Below are 18,016 nucleotides of genomic sequence, written 5' to 3' on the forward strand. Positions count from 1 at the left end.
AATGTAGCTATTAGATTGGCTCATACCCATATGGCTATATCGGAGTAGTTTTCCAATGAAATACCCTTAAAAATAAAGTGTCCATCTATATTACAAAAGTATTGTCTAATTTATTGAAGCTTGTAGGGAATGGGGCATCACAAGGGATTGGGGAGCCGTTTGGGGAACATCTGTAACGGTTCCCGTTACAATTAGCACTAGTTCTTATTCAGTTTAGATTCGCAAATTATTCCATTTTTTGTTATTGTGAGGAATTGCTATACTTGTATTTGTGTGATGTCACAGTAAACTTTTCCCGTAAAAATTAGGCCCCGCCCCCTTTATTCAGCCTTAACAGAGCTGCGTAGATTACACGTCTTATATTTATAAAAATAGATTTTGAAAATATAATTATTAATGAATGTGATACTTTAAAAGAAGTCAAGATATGTAAAGATTTATCAGAGTTTATGAAAGTGAACATCGACTAGCACCGTTACGATATTTATTACATGCACATGTATATGAAAACTTGAATAAAGAAATGACTTCTTTATCTGTCTTTTTTTTTCAATTCGTTTGTTCATAATGAGAAAAAAAGAAGATGATTTGTAAAGGAACAATCATATTTTTAGTTGAACTTTTTCGTGCTAAATGACTGTGAAAATCGTAATCACTTATTTTTTCCATAAATGCCGTGAATTCCTGTAAAATAAAGGGGGAAAATGGGGGGGAAAAGTCTGTGAATATTATAGACATAATTATGGATATAAAATCATTTATTATTTGATTACAGATTAATGGAGTTTATAGTAATATAAGCACTTGACTTAAAAAAACAAAAATAAGTCTAAAACCAACCTGAAAGCTTATTCATTATCATTAATATACATGTATATCTTTAATCTATATAGTTTAATTTTATTTTATTGTTCCATATATTTAATAATTTCTCACAGATTATTTATTAAAGCCTGAGATAATATAAATCAAGCATGCATAAAATACCATGTAAAATAGTTTTAAACACGGGCATTATTAATGTCACTCAGGTGTAAATTACAGGTGTATGTTTCATTCATCGCTAGCATCGATCACAGCGTGTCACGTGTCGCCAGTCGCTTCTCGTAACTACGACAACATCAATATCAAATATGGCGACCATAATTTCGGTTTAATGTCTACAATAAAATAGTGTACTAATACTACTAACGTTTGTACGGATTTTGAAATTGAAAACGTGTATTCAGCATTTCCAGCGTTAAATCTTTCAAAACTGGTTTTCTGCCTTCCTACGGATTAATTAATATTTTTGGATTTAAAGCTCGTGTTTACTTATCTGGAGTAAGTATAAAGTGTAGGTGACTATTGAAGGGTTTCCCTTCACAGAAATTTAAACGGCAAACAAAATTATTCCAACACAAAGCCGAGGGGTAAACAAAAAAAATCCATCGTCATGGGTGATTCGCAATCACAATAAAAATGGCGAAAGCGAACACTGTGTCTTGTCATGTAGGAATGGAGTAGATTTATTTCTGAATTCTTCATACTGTGTCTGTTGCTTTGATTTTTGAATTATTTCGTGTTGACTTTGTGTCATAAGTGAACAGGAATAATTAAGATAAAATGCCTGAGCAACGAGTTTATGTTTCCCGTCCAGTCATGAAAAGAACTCTTCCCCGAACACCAAGTGACACAGAGACAGATACAGATTCTGAAACAGTGACGTCATATTGCAGCACGTGTACGCAGACGACAGCAAGTACCAACATCATTGATGACCGAAACAGAGTCATTCGAAGGAAAGTAGTGAGAAATCCCCAAGTTTTACGTGCAATTATTGAACGACCCCCAAGAGACAAAATCACTCGTAAAGAATATGTTAAACCAATAGAAAACTCTATGGAAACAAAACAATACCTTCTCAAGAAACATTTATCGGATTCAGCTAAATATCAGGGAAATGGAGTTGAATACTCGAATTATGAGAATGTAAATCTCGTTAGAAAGCCTGGACGGAGACCTGGATCGGCCTCCTCCGTCCGTGCCGTTAGGACAATCCGTACTGTGGCGAGTTCTCCCGAGGAACCTGCCCGGCGAAGGATCATTCTTCGTGAAGCAGAAGGTGTTCACAAGACTTACAATGATGGACATGTTGTGCAACGTGTGATACGCCGTGTTGAACGTGAGGAACCCAAGAGAATTGTCATTGTCAGACGCCCTGTGACGTCAGAGCGCGAGGGTAGGGTGGTCCGCCGAATTATCACCAGAAGCCGACCCAGTTCGTATAACGGTAGAGATGGGGGTGAACCAATTATAATTCGCCGTGAAAGACCAAGTTCTTACCACGCTGGTATGGCCGATGAATATGAACCTGTTCAAGCAGACGAAACATCTGAAGACGAAAGAGAGAAGGTTGTCCGTGAATATCGCCTGCAGAACAACGAAACAGTCAAGCAGCTAGAAGGAGATCGGTGGGTGGACGAGTATGATGTTCCCGACGTAGAGAAACGAAATGTCGGCGTACAGATGACGACAAACTACGTCGTGGCAAAACCTCCGGAAAAAGAAAGTCGCACAATCGGCACTCAGACAAAAGTGAAAAAGGAAAAACCCGTGCCACCACCCCGTGAGCCCACACCCCCTCCCCGTATACCCACCCCACCTCCAAAACCAAAAAAGAAGAAACAAAAGCCACCGCCTCCACCACCGAAAATAAAAACACCGGAACCGGAACCTGTCCCTGTAAAACAGAAACTGCCTCCTCCACTTCCGGTCATATACAATGTAAGAGTATGTTACATATCGTTATATAATCTTATAATACTGACCTCCGTCCAACGTTTTTTATAGATCTCTTGACGAGAATGAAATACGACATTGCTTTGCTACAAATTTGCCTTTAATAACATATATATACATGTACAACGTGCTTTCATTTGTTATTGCAAGAGTAGTCCAAGACTAAAATTTGATCAGAAACTGGATTTCTAGATTTTTTTCTTCTAAGTACTGTACTATCTAATGTTCCAAACCAGGACTGTGCAATAGTTTGATTTGAAATTAAATGACATTACTTTTTTTTGGAAATACATTATACATGCTTTAAACAAAATTCTATAAACCATTCAGCTATTGGACTAAAGTACATTGCCTTAAGTTATATAGAAAGATGCTAATATATACTTTATATAAATTATTTTTTATATTAACCCTCACACAAACTTCCAATTTCAGAAGAAATCTCGACATCAGTACGTTCGCGTCGGTGGTGGCTGGATGAAAATCGACCATTACCGGAACCACCATGTACCGCTGAGGATTTACGAACACAAGAGGGAAGCTGCAAATAACAAGTTCCTGTCTGTAAAATACCGCTACACCAAGGACAAGAAGAAGACACCAGTGGCGTGGGCAAAATACAGGGCAAGAGTGGCAAGCGAATCATGAGCTCGAGGATCTCACATTGCCCTCGACCTTAGCGTTCGGGCTATAATGCATAATTCGATGCGTCTTTCATGGGCCAAGTAGGAATTGAGAAACTTACAATTCGTAGAACTGATCTAACTTACAGACTTAAATTTGTTTTTCCAATATAGAAGTAGATCAATTGGATTTTACATTTCGAAATTCTGCATTTACAACCTTAGTTCATGTACGCCAGATTGAACATCAGGAATTTTATTGTAGGATTCCAAAGGTTTTATTACTATGTGGACACATGGAATGACTATAGATTTTCAATTTTTGTCAATCTAGGAAGCATTTTAATTTTTCCTCATAGTCCTGGTATCATTAGTAAAACTTTTTTAAAACAGGGTATATTTGCACGGCAGTGGGTATAAAGATATGAAAACTTTCATTAATAAGCTCTGACTCAGTGGTGAAGAAGTTTATTGGAGATACTAGTAGTTCCCAAAGAAGATTTTTTTTCTTATTTGTATTTCGTTAGCTTCTTGAACTTTAAGTAGCCCTAACAAGATTCACATTTTTCAGTTATATAACTACATTACTAGCTGAATATTTCTATTACGCTGAAGACAATCAGACTTTTTTCTTCAAAGACAGTTGACCCCGATATATGGTATTGTTATTCATTGGACAATGTTGTTCTGTTATCATCATCCTATATGTATAAAGAAAGGTTAACAACAAACTGTTTAACATTATAATTATGTATAGAATTCATTGTACTTGGAATTTATTTGTTCAATTTGAATTGCTTTTTTGTTCAAGTGAACATAGCTGAATTTTTTTTCACAATTACTCGTGCTTTTAACTGGCACCTTGCTCGTTAGATAATAGATAAATTCGTGTATACTAGTATACAAGTATATATGTGTTATTTTCGTTCAGTCCAGTCTCTGTTAGATATATAGTATTGTACTTCTAGTCAACCTTAGTCGTTTATTTTACCTGTTGACAGGCATTTATAGATATTGTATACAATCCAAGTTTTTCTTACAGTTATCATGTACTTGATATTTTTAACTAAACAGTTTTTTTAATAATAATATTATTTAATTTTCACCAGCGTTTAGTTTTCTTTCCCTAACACGCACATTTGACATGCAGATCAAGAAGTATTTCTGACTACACAAATAAAATATGTACGTACATGTATATAATATATCTCTCGTTTCAGTTTGTGTTATAAGCCTTCACACATTTTATCCCGCTATAACTTGCCAAATAATTACTTTCGGTACTATAAGAAGCCGGGGCCTCCAGCAACATAGAGATTTATTTGCAAGTCTTAACAATTGCATTTGCATTCATTTAAAGTAAAATTCAAGGTTAAATACCCATACAAACAATGAATCCCTGCTGTGATAATGTCTCGGTATTTATTAAGCACTAAAGTTAAAGCGCACATTGAAAAATGAATGCCTTTATGATTTGTGAATAGCTTCATTGAAATGCAAGCAATATATAACAGTGTTACACACTATACATGTGCACTTATGCAACTTTTCAACTTAAAATTTCCTTTAACCCAAGCCGTCAGAGGACAGGAGCCCCCTTACCCTTTAAAATTATGTCGAAAATATACCTTTTTTTTTTTTTTTTTTTTTTTTTTTTTTACCTAAAATGAATTTCTTCATTTAAAGTAATGATGCTTTATTTTGTTTCTGATTTTCGGGAAAATGCAACCAGAATATACCAAACCCTTCAGTCCCTCCTCCGCATCCCCTTCTCCTGAAACCTGATGACGGCACTGTAACGCTAGCTGTATACATGTACGTTGAATTGATACCTCGATGGAGTAATAAAAGCACAACATAGCTGATATTTTGTGGAGCAGGCCCGTAGGAATGGGGGAGGGTCCAACCCCCTGCCTCCTCAATAATTTTGCCAGTTTACTCTATTATACACTGTAGAAAATAAAGCTAATTTATATATGTATCCCATCAATCATTTTGCCTATATTTAATATACATGAGAAAACAAAAGCTAAATCTACATATGTCATATAATGACATCTAATTACCATTTTTGGCCTGTCGAGAATATATTTGATAGGCTGTGCCCCCCCCCCCCACCCCCTTTCCGCCCCCGCATACACACACACACCTAAATAGTGTTTCGGACTGTTTCCTACATTCCTATCTACATTTTAGATTGCAAAAGTATACATTTTATCTGAAAGACAGGTAATGTCCGTGAAAACGTGGGCGAAATACCAGTGAGAAGTCTCCGAGCAGTCATTAAAATCTATCAATACTAGATGAAATCCCGCGCAAGCGCGGGGAATTGAATTTATACCACTACCGACAGAAAATATATTGTAGTTTCTACTGACAGCCTACAGGCTTATAGCTGGAATAAATACTTTGTACAAAATCCCACATGAAGTAGATGTACGTCTCCAACCCCACCCCCTCCTTTTTGTAAAAACTTGAAAAATAACAATTTCATTAATTGACGTTTATTGTGAAACCTGTTATACTATGTTATGGATATTGTACTTCAGATGCTTTATTTCATTTCCGTCAAGGATAAAAGCAGCGAATATGCACATTTTACTGATAAATTGATTTTTGTTTTTGGGAGGGGGGGGGGGGAGTAAAGGTACTTGGGTCTTGGTTTATAAATGTGTGTGTACCTTATTGATATGTAAAAGATTTACTTTACTTTTTTTTTACATATCAATAAGGTACATACATATTTATAAACCAAGACTCGAGTACATGTGTAAAAATGAGCTTTTAACGCCCTATGAATAGGCCGAGTATTTGATACTGTATTCAGAAAAAAAAACTGAAATGTATTGATAAAAGCACAGAATTTTACAGCTTTAATTGTATTTGAACAATACCTTATTCATTAATTTTCTCTTTTCATGTAAGCGACATTATTACGCAGTACAAATTGTACTTCGGGTTCGTTGCCACGATGCTCTCAGTCAGTAAGGAAATATACTAATTTTATCGATAAATTTATTAGGAAAACCTATTACATATAGGTAATAGCCTTTCGATATATAACAACTTATAGTGTTATCAATGATTTACCATTTTCTTCAATGACCATTCACACAAAAACATTTTTTTTATGTTCATACAGCTATAATCGCCTCGTTTTCTTTTTAACATCGGGCTCGATGCTATATGATGTTCTAGAAGCTTCCTTCAATATTAAGATCGGTGAATGACGAAAATAATTTGCACATTTCCCTTTTTAATCGGTTATCACAACTTATTTCTTTTACATCTTTTAAATCAAGTTTTCATTGAATAATTCAGTGATGACGTTTTATGAAATAAATAAACGATTGATTGTTATCAGTTTCATTAAAAATTGCCAGTAACTTAGATCCGCCAACCGGAAACGCCACCGTAATCACTTTTTTCCTATTTCATGGCTGTTTGTAGAAAATGAAAGTAGACTTTTAATTTTATGTACGATACTTACTATGCGAGTGAAATCTAAATATAGTTTACGGACATCATCTTGTATCGTGTGTATTGTTAGAGTAGTAAGTAAGAACTCTGGTGTATCCGTTTCTGAGTTTATTTGCAAAATTTATTAATTTATAAGTATAGATATATGCAAATGAAGTCATAAATTATACTTCTGTTCAAATGATTCCAATATAAAGTGAAGAAGAGAAAATAACTACTTTGATATTCTGAAATGTTTCAGAAATTAATATATCGTGGGGTGTAGTTTGTGTTATTATACCTTTGTGAATTTTTTCTATATAAAAAATGACGAATAAACATGCTATTTTTTCCAAACAGCTCCTACCGTGGAATAATTTTTGTGCTATTTGCCCATGGTGAAATAGTCATTAAACTATTCAACGGCAGCATTCTGTTTCCCTCGCTTTTCATCTCGGAATCTTCTGCTTTTATCCAGATTGTGACGTAACACAAGTAAAAACTGCTTCGGTATAATAAAACACCTATTTACTGACTATTCGGACAATAGCAAGTTTATCGTCCCCCTCGACAGCAACTATTTCCCTCGGCTGCGCCTCGGGAAATAGTTGCTGTCTTGGGGAACGATAAACTTGCTATTGTCCTCATAGCCAGTAAATAGGTGTATACTATCTACCCTTCAGAAAATTTTCATTCAACTTTTGACGCCACTTTTGATTCCCTGCAATACGCAGGCTAGGAAGCAATTTCAGTTTGAGAGGACACATACCATACATTTTTATTTGGAGGGGGGCACTATCAACTACCAAAAATTCCTTGACAAGCAAAAAAGAAAAAAAAAGGTCAAAAGAAGGACATCAGACGTTATTTTGAAGGGGCACAAGCATATGGTAACTTTGTTTTCTATGGTATTCTATATATGGGCAAAATTATTGGGAGGAGCACCCCCCCCCCCCCCCCCCCTCCGGTTCCTACGGCCATGATACGACGGGCTGGCAACTTCTCCAACACTGAAGAGTTCCACAAACTATACTCCAGGGTATGGTTTGTGTCATTATACCTCTGTGCAAATTTTCTATGTAAAAATATGACCAAAAAAAACCCTGCTATTTTTTTCTTAACTGCTTCTACCGTGAATTATTTTTGTGCTATTTGTCCATGGTGAAATAGTCGAACTATTCACCGGCTGTGTTCGATTTCCCTCGCCTTTCATTTCGGAACTTCTCTAGTTTTAGTTATATTTGCTAGCCAAGGGTTTTCGGTCTATCGAAAAACCTTGGCAAGATGCGTTTTATACGGATCATGTGACACGAGTAAAGTCTGCTTCAGTATAATTTAACATCCATGTACTGTCTATGAAGACAATCGCAAGTTTACTGCCCCCCTCGACAGCAACTATTTCCCCCGATTGCGCCTCTGGAAATAGGTGCCATCTTGGGGTACAATAATCTTGCTATCGTCTTCATAAACGGTAAATAAGTGTATATTACTCCCTTTTAATGTCTCGATGAACGCGCAAACTACAAGAGGATAAAAACGCGATAAGTCTGATTCTAAACAATTAAATTCACTAGAATGCTGATCGAACACATCAGCGAAGTCATACATGTATATACTAATGTCTAATGTTACGAAATTAATATAAAGCATCCTTCTCTTCTCAAGCAGGTAGCCTTCCCTTCCCACCCGCTCTCTCTCTCTCTCTCTCACTGATTGTTTTGTTGTTTAAAGTCCCTCTCGAAAACTTTTCACTCATATGGAGACGCCACCACTTGCCGGTGGAGGGCTGCAAATTTATACCTATACACTGCACTCAGGGCCATTGAGCAGTGAGGGATCTTTTTCGTGCCAACACCTACTGCGATATGGGACGTCAGTTTATATGGTCTCATCCAAAGACCGGTCTCCACGTCCCGCAGTGGATTCGAACCCGCGACGTAAGGATCAGCTCCTTAGTTTGCAGCTGAACAACAAGAAACATGCAAATCATTTCAATTTTTTCAACGTTTTTATATATTTTATAATCCTGATTAAATATCAACAATACACATAATACATAATCTGTAGCACTGATAAGTACTCATGTACTTATGAATGGAATGATCACAGTAACTTTGACACGACTATTAGACTATCTCTGAATACATCGTAAAATGAACAGAGTCAAAGGGAAGTAACTCGTACAATCTAAATCATGTCATGGATTTCAACCTTGCAGAAACAATATGAATGACAGACATCAAAGATAAATAATAGTTTCAAATATACATGTCTTTGTTTTTGTTCATTATACAAGATCTACAGATATACAGCTAAAATATATTTATACTTAACTTAATTCTGCTAATGCAAGTGTTTTTGAGATATTTTAAAAAAAAATGCAGACATAGTTTGATAGTGACATCCTCAAAAATTGTACAGGTAAATATACATTGCTATATGGTATCAAACCTTTGCACAGAAAGTTTAACCTATAAAGTACCTATCATGAAGTTCCCATTGACTAGACTTGTGTATAGACCCAATTTTGATAGATATATGATGACCCATGTAATTGATTACTACAAACATCTGGTAGGTTTAATCCATGAATTTTCTGTTTGGATTGGCTCCATACAAAATTGTTCTTAACTCTGGAATCATCTGTCAAAAAAAAAAAAAAAAGAGTGAAATCTTCCTGAAAATATGGACAGCTTAAAGTCATTCCAACAAGGCATTATACTGAGAAAGTCTGAAATTTTAATTCATGGCCTAACCTACATGTAAAGGTAAATCTAAATCTTATAAAAAAATTTGTATCACACAATATAAACATTTACCAACTTAATGACTGATAAGAACTCTACGTTTTTCAAGGGAAAAAATTGTGTTCATGAAGTTCTCAGCAATAAAACCAATCTGACTAAAATCAGATCTTTATTACGTACGCTACGAAGTTATGATGGTCACTCTACAAAGAACCTGATTTTCATTAGGCCATTCTTTGGTACTTATGAAATCAGAAATCAGATTCACTAAATTTACAGTGATGTTAAATTATTTGGAGCATCACACCTCATTTTTTTCTAATCAGATCTTCTTAAAAATCAACAAACCATGCATTAATGATCTGACTGCATGAATTCTTAGTCGATTGTTTTTGGAAAGAAGTTGTTTCACATGAATTTTGAGTGTTAACTCCCTTAATGCATTTTTACTTTTGAGCAAATGATCAACTGCATCATCCCCTCACTAAAGAATTGGAGGGGATTTAGTAACACATTTGTGTGTGGGTGAGTGCCTATGTGCATAATGGAATTGATAATTTTCATCAAGTTCGATGCAATTTAATGTCTTATTTTAATGAAAATTTATTGTTGTTTTTTTCCATAATTTTTGTACTCCAGTCACAGAAATATAAAGAAAAGAAATTAAACACACAATTCAGTATTTTAGCATTGTTGTTCATTCTTTTAAAATCTGAACTTTGAGTTATGTACAATTAGTTTCAGAATTATTCTATCCTCGACTCTTTAAGTTAATGGAAGTACATGTATCAGTCATAAAAATATCAATAATTTTAAAAGCTTAGAGGTTATTTCACACATATATTGCTATTATGAAGAAATAGAATAAACAATTCAAACATTTACATTTCTTTGAAAGCAACCATGCTTAGGTATTTATGTTTGGAAGATTATTCTCAATACTTTGTCCCTTTCTGGCATGCTCTGCCCCCCCCCCCCCCCAAACATTCCTAACGGGCCTATATATTCATTTCTGGTGTGGACTGAATCAGGAATCAATGGAAGTTAACCATAAAAAAATGGGAATTTTGTATGATGCTGCCTTTAAAAAACAGCCATTTGCTTTAATTTGTTTTGATGTGAGTCATGAGTGTGTTGTAAATAGCAGGCCACTTAAAAATATGCTCTTTAGCAAGGGGATGCTCCGCTTTGCAGTGCTCTTGTTAATTTTAAAATTGTTACTTCCAATACTTGGAATTCATCTAGGCATTAATTGATTTTCATCACAACTACATATAATTAAGACATTTGACAGAAGGACAGCTTACCTGTTGACTGATGAGGGCAAGACGACTCTCCAACATATTCTCAACCCGGATCTTCCCAGCTTGTGCTAAAAGTTCAACCCCTCCTGACCTGTGAATATATAAATTGAGCTACTGTACACAAGCAATCATCACACATCAATCAATTATTACATTAATCTCATTTCTTTATTTGTTGCAAGATAATAATCTTTTATTTTTGCTGGGCTGATATAAGAAAAAGAGTAAGTTTTACAATATCCTAAATTTTCAAGATCAGGGTTATTTGATAAAATTTTATTACATTTACTTATCAGAGACACAGCTTAGTAAAACTGTTAGAGAAGTTTTGTAAGCAACACATTCCTTTTTATCCTTTTTTTTCCATTTATTAAGTTGGATCATGGAACATTGCAATTTTTTGCAGCACTTAAAGGGCCACAACTCTTGAATTGTATAAATCACCCGAAGAGGTAAGATTAAATAGTTTGAATGAATGGACTCTAATAAATTGACCCAGAATCCATGGATGATCTTATTTTGTTCCCTACATCAATATGTACATGTAGTTACAAGTAATCATCATTTCAACAATGTCTAAATAATAATAAGTATCAAGTGGAAATATCAACATTAATACAAAACAAAATTTGTCTAATCTGGACACCACTGATTCCAAAGAAATTGGACAGATTGGCCAACATTTCGGATCAGACATTATTTTAAAAAATGAACTTACTTACAGGGACTTTAAAGTTTACATTGTAATATGAAAAAACTTTTGAAATAGGCACGATTTCAGAATATACAACATCAATGTTATACAAGTTTTACTGTACATGCATAATTCAAAGCTTGTAAATTTAATGTTCACTTTCTGAAATTAAAAAAACTCAGTTCCCGGTTTCAGTACTGACACGTCATTTCCCAGGAAGTTGTCGGCATCTATGGAGATGGAGACATCATTTCCAGTGGCTTCTTTGTATTGCTGTACAGCTGATGGAAGACTCTCCTAGAGAAGACATCAGACATTTCATAAATGTAAGACATTTTCATTGTATAGAGGTACACAGAAATCATACATTGTACTGTGAATCATGTTTTCATTGCAAGAATTTTTATTTTTGCTTAATTAAGTGAGATCATCTGCTTGCAAAACATATCATTTCCATGTATATTTTTTTGTTTGTTAGAGATTATATGCAACAAACAGAATTTGTGAAAATTTTGTCTCGCTTGTAAATACCAATTAATACCCAGTGAAAAAAAAAAAAGAAGATGTCTCGAATATTTGGTGACCTAATAGACAAGTATATAAAAATTTATACAATTGTTAACAAAATAGTGAGTAAGAATCGGTCTATTATCAATAAATCATTTATTGTGAAAGGATGACTCATAAATTTTTTCTCATTTCAAACAATGTTATTCTTTAGATTTAAATCAAATTCAATTATTTGGAACTGTAAACTGACATCGCCTCCCTTTTACCTTCACTAAGTCTACATCACTCTGTCGACACCTCAGTACAACGGATGCCTCTATAAGCTGAAAAAGGCCCTGAAATAAAAAATACAAATTAAGACAGTAACTCTTTTATGATGTAAACACTAGACATAATACTTCAGCATTACTTCAAGGTATTCATTAGGTTTTCATTCAGCTGATTAATTTGATGATGTAAAATTCTAATTACGATCTCTCTTTCTTTATACAAAATACTTTAACTAATGTATAAAAAAAAAATTTAAGATGAAAAAAATCAACAATAAATTGGTTTTCAACTATTTTTTATTCATGGGGCTTGCACAAAGCCACATCAACATCTTACTTACCTGAGCTATCAGTCCCTCCAGTAACTTTTTGTACTTATTTCTGTCTGTTGTGATCTGACTAAGTCTTTGTCTGGCATCCTCCATCAAATCCTAAGAAGATGAAAAAAGAATATGATCTTTGAAAACTGATTTTTGTATTTTTCTTTATCTGATATCTGAGTATCTCTTTATGCCATTAAGGCATCTCCATTAATTTGTCTAAATTCTTATTCAAATTCCCCATGATATGTACAAATTTTCTCTGCTTCCTTTCACAAAATAATGGTAGATAGCAAGATACATGTAGTTACATGCAATGGAGAATACAGAAAGCCTAGAGAGATATCTTGAGGAAAAAAAGTTGATGTATGCATTTACTGGATTCACAAGATTTGTCACAATTTTTTGCTTTTAAGAGGTATATAAGCATATCAACATGTTCATTTGAAATTCTCTATCATGTTTGCTGTTTGTAAGAATTATCTACCTTAAGGAGATCCTCCCTCATTTTTAGAATCCGAAGTCTTGCCTGATTCAGGAGATTGGAACTTTGACTGGAATATTAACAAAAAGAGCAGATAATTTTTTTTTTAATAATTTTTTTTCCTCAATTTGTCTTGCTTGTTTTTGTAGCTGTCTAACTGATTAATTTTTTTTTCTTTCCTGGAATGTACAATAAGGGTTACTTTAGCTACAAATTCAGTGTTCAGGGTTTTCAAAATACTAGATCATAAGGGTGTTAAAAAAGTTCAAATATTTCTATTACTTAATACTGACAGAAGTATATGGATTTTATGGAAACCTCGTAATAGCAGGGTCAGATTTTGAAACAAATAGTTACATTTTCTTCTGTAATTCCACTTGTTTCTCCTTCCTCTCATAATACTCCATGATTTTAACTCTCTGTTGCTGAACGAGCCTCCCCTTCTCTATGTTAAATTCCTCTTCGGCCTGTAAAACAGTTCTTAAAGTAATAATTTGTATTAGCATTGTGAACACAGCATATTGAATTAAAGCATATGACTGCATGTACTTGATAATTTTTGTTCCAAGCACATGCTATATATCATCTTGCTTTGTGTAAATTTGAGAAGTGTATTTTATTTTTCATGTTTAATTATGATTAATGACATACAATAATAAATAAGAATATATATATATTAATACAGGCAAAACATTTTGTACCCAGTGCTGTTATCAGAGATACTTCTCAAAAGTGAAACGAAAAAAGTGTTAAGTATATATAATAATAATAATAATAACCTTTTTTGTCGTTCAACAAAAACGGAGGGCTTTTCGATGCTTTAAATTACCCACCTTAGCATCAATTTCTTCTGCCTTTTCATTGGCTTCCTGCTCTATGAAAGCCATCATGTGTTTAATCTACAATAGGAAGTTTTCAGAATTTTAAGTGTTAAATTTCATCCATCTACACAAAGAACACAGAATTCAATGACAGTACTGATATAAATGATTAAAAGGAGGGAATGAACATTTTCAAACTGTACATTTAATGCAATATGTCATGTGTACTACGGAAATCACTTGTTTGGACAATAAAATCTAACAACACTTAACAGTTTTGTAATTAAACAATGTTAATGCACTGAACTGTACAGGGTTGTGGATAACCACTCGCCCACTCGCAAATGCGAGTAAAATTTGCGGTGGGCGACTAGATATTAAAAATCTGATCGCCCACATGGCGAACGAATTTTTGCCGGAACATAATCACATTTCAGTTTTATTTTATGTACTTTGAAATTCAGTTTTTAAGAAAACGCTCTACTAACTTAGATTATTTGTGTTGCATTACTCAAACATGTACGTGACTGAGATCAAAAATGGCGATTTATCGAAGCGGTTAGATCTCCGTTAAATCTGATGATACAAGAGCAAATCTTTGAGATTGTTCTAATAGAAATATTAGTAACAATCGGCTATGGTTGTCACACACGCCATTGGACTAGTTATTCACAGATAGAATTCGAATTACCGTGTCAAATGCGCACAATAAAAGATTGGGATCAACTTGATCACAGGTTGTAATTTATTATTTAATATGCCCCCTTGTTAAACCATAGATATTTAAGTTGTTTAAATTAGGGTTAAATACTACTAAATTTAATGAAGATATTATCGGATCAAAGTTTTTAGAAAAGAGAAAACGCGACAAAAATCCATATACTGCGAACATATAGATTCTACAATAAAAAAAAAATTAGAAACATTTAGGATTTTTGTGTTCTTTTTTTAAATTTGCATATAATGTGGGCCCGTGGCTCACATTGTGGGCCAGTAAAATTTGAAAAGTTAGGAGCCCACATGGCCCCTAAGGTTTCGAAAGTTAACCACAACCCTGCTGTAGCAGTCATGCAGGCACATTGATTGCTGGTGCCAGATAGCTCAGTTGGTAGAGCCTCCTGCCTAATGATTCAGGGGTCCTGGGTTTGATTTCGAATCCAACACATTTTTTCTTCTTACCAGGTACATAAATGACTTGTGACGTCTGCTATCAGGGCTCTCAATTCTAGATATTTGGGGCCGTTCAAAGGCCCCATTCCCAATTCAAAAAACGTATCTTTTTTCCAATTGAATGTGTTAATTTTCCCAATCTGTCACTTCCCCAAATATTAAAGAACATTTAGCAAGATATGTAGTTACCTGTAATTCATATTTCTCTATATTACAAAACAGAAATTTAGTTCATAACAACCACCAGAAACTCCATATATCATGAATATAATGTATAATGTCTGGTTATGATTTCCCCAAATTCCCCAAAAGGTCATTAATTTTCTCAATTTTAACGGCCCCGGCCCCATTCCCAAAAAGTGGAGTGAGAGCCCTGGCTATAAAGTTTGATCTGGTCAGGGACCTATATACTTAGTATATAGGTCCCTGATCTGGTGCAGAATTTTTTATATAATGCAGCATTCTGATTTTGTGTTTTCTGCTGTGTTTATAATGTATGCACTAATAAGAAGAATTTTATGTTTTCTTATGAATATGTCTACTGACACTGACAGTTGTGAGGTTATCTCACCTGCCACTTTAAAAAATCTCAAAATATCTCCAGTTCAGAAAGAAAGAACAAGGAATGTACCTGGACTATATAATGTAAACGTTATTTTTTTTATTATACGCAAACAATGTACTTAATTAAGCAAAGCTCTGTCTAAACGTTTGATGGAAGTTGGAATATTTTTGTTGTCAAGAAATCAATATGCTGATTATGTATATTTTAAGTAAACCTATAGTAATTTCAGGCATATACTATCAAGCTCTGCATTTAACACTTCCAATATACCTGTTTTTGGACATCTTGATCGCTCATAGCCATCTTGACCGTTGATAAAATCACTTTTTTTCCACAGGAAAAATTATTACTGGCAAATTTCTCGTGACTGTGCTGAGCCCAATAAACGATGACGTAGAACACACTTCCGGTATCGGTTAAAGCATATGAAATGTGAAAGAAGTAGAAGTGTCAGCCAGGTAAATAAGGTTTAAATGAAACACAGTTTTGTGAATGAAGAATATGCAGATTTTTTCACATAAACATAAAATAATTGTTCAACACATGATCAATGTATACTTGATCATTCCTACACAGTGTTTGAAAGTGAAACTCAGTCACTGCAAATTTTCCAGACATGCAAGGCTGACTGCTAGTGCTAGTAAAAGTAAAAGTTGTCAGCCCTGCCAAAGATCTACTAGCCTGAGAAAATAATTGTCTTTTATAAATTTGTTTTTAACGATTATGTGACTGGAATCAGGTCACCGTTCGAACCAGAATCTATAGAATGATCGAACACTTTGCTACCGCTAAGTTACTTGATATGAAAGAGATTTCTCAAATATATGAATTTTAATAATTTAACATTTTAACACATCCAGCTGGGCGTCAATACATGCAAATGTGTTTGCCTACCTCAAAATTTGTGCTTCTCGGGCACATGGTTATTTCAAACACTGTTTCTACATCTGTACATGTACATACATGTATGTAGGTCTAGCTGTAGAATGTATAACTCTCCAATTTCTGTCTCATGGCTTACTTCCATTTTACATTTTTGACGGTGGTGCAAAACATGCAAAGCAGCCCATGTTTCAACAGTGATGCATAATATCCAATGTTTTGTCTTGTGGTTGTTTTTTCAAGAATTAAAAAGAAAAAAATCAAATTCTTTCTGGTAATCATACACATATATGGGAACAGCCATACATGAATGGTTTGTAGTTTCTAGACATGCTGAATTTTTGTTTCCATGTAAAAATCCTGTTTACAGTTTGTATATACAATGTTGCATGATTATCTTGTGAATTTCAACAACAGTCGAATGACAATAGGATGAGTTAGTTACACGCTCCATATTCATATGACATCTGTGAAATTGATAAATTTCATTCTGCCAGTTTTATTTTTTGGGGTCAGCAACAGAAGAGCTAGGGCACCAATTGATTCCATACTGAAGAATCATTTTGAATCTAGTAAAATAGAGGGGTGATGTAATACTTTGTATCGCGATTACCTCGCAGTTATCTTACGTAATGCCGCTCCTTTGCAACGAAGTCGAGGAAACTCTAAATCTCGCGAGATTTACGTGCATAAATTACTTACATTAGTGACATTCAAATGATTCGAACAATTAGTATGCCAAAAATACTATGTATTGCAAAGGGTTGAACTTCCAATAGTAGGTTGTCTTATTTGGAATGTGTAAAGTTTTTTATCAGCTTCCAAAAGTAACGATAATCAGAAAGAAATGGTTGAATTTAATTAGAAGAGTCGGCTTACTGAAAAAGTATCAAAAAAATTTAACACATGAGGACTAGGTTGTCTTAAAATTTATAAGCGTGGTACAGAGAATGTTCCGCAAGATATTTCACCAGGTCGTAATCTTTCATATCTGCCCCTTAAAAATCCACACTGCTTGATCTCGCGTTGTATGGAACAGCTAGCACATTGCCCCCAGTTAACAGACGTTTCCTACCTTCACCACGAAAGAGTTCCATTAAGTAAAGTAATCGCGATATCAAGTATTGACAACTTTGTCATGTGCCTGTACTATAAATATTTAGGAATTATTGAACCATGCAGGTACCACTTATTTGAAAAGAATAAAGATACAAATTACATGACTGTAAACAATGAAGAACATTTGGAACTTCTGCAACCATGGAGGTTGACTGCAGTACGATGTCCACATTAACAAACGTATTTACTATGTAAAACAACTGTATATTACTTTTATCTGAATTTTTTTTTCATTTTTGAAGTATTCATTAACTTTCACTTAATTAAT

General features: G+C 34.3%; 1 protein-coding gene and 1 pseudogene across 1 annotated transcript; one reads left to right on the forward strand and one right to left on the reverse strand.

Annotated features, from left to right (window-relative positions):
- Nucleotides 1-1,597: 1,597 nt before the first annotated feature.
- On the forward strand, nucleotides 1,598-3,416 carry LOC133186463 (serine/arginine repetitive matrix protein 1-like; annotated as a pseudogene).
- Nucleotides 3,417-8,852: 5,436 nt separating this feature from the next.
- On the reverse strand, nucleotides 8,853-16,154 carry LOC133186464 (V-type proton ATPase subunit E-like). Its single transcript, XM_061321706.1, has 9 exons — nucleotides 16,018-16,154; nucleotides 14,025-14,090; nucleotides 13,549-13,658; nucleotides 13,195-13,261; nucleotides 12,729-12,818; nucleotides 12,385-12,453; nucleotides 11,811-11,905; nucleotides 10,918-11,005; nucleotides 8,853-9,506 (listed from the first exon to the last, which is right to left on the reverse strand). The coding sequence occupies exons 1-9, from the start codon at nucleotides 16,048-16,050 to the stop codon at nucleotides 9,444-9,446; spliced, it is 681 nt and encodes a 226-aa protein (XP_061177690.1). The 5' UTR covers nucleotides 16,051-16,154; the 3' UTR covers nucleotides 8,853-9,443.
- Nucleotides 16,155-18,016: the final 1,862 nt, after the last annotated feature.

The sequence above is a fragment of the Saccostrea echinata genome, unplaced genomic scaffold (genome assembly GCF_033153115.1).
Source record: "Saccostrea echinata isolate AGI-Se365-2 ecotype Australia unplaced genomic scaffold, CSIRO_AGI_Sech_v1 ptg000013l, whole genome shotgun sequence".
Classification (NCBI taxonomy): domain Eukaryota; kingdom Metazoa; phylum Mollusca; class Bivalvia; order Ostreida; family Ostreidae; genus Saccostrea; species Saccostrea echinata.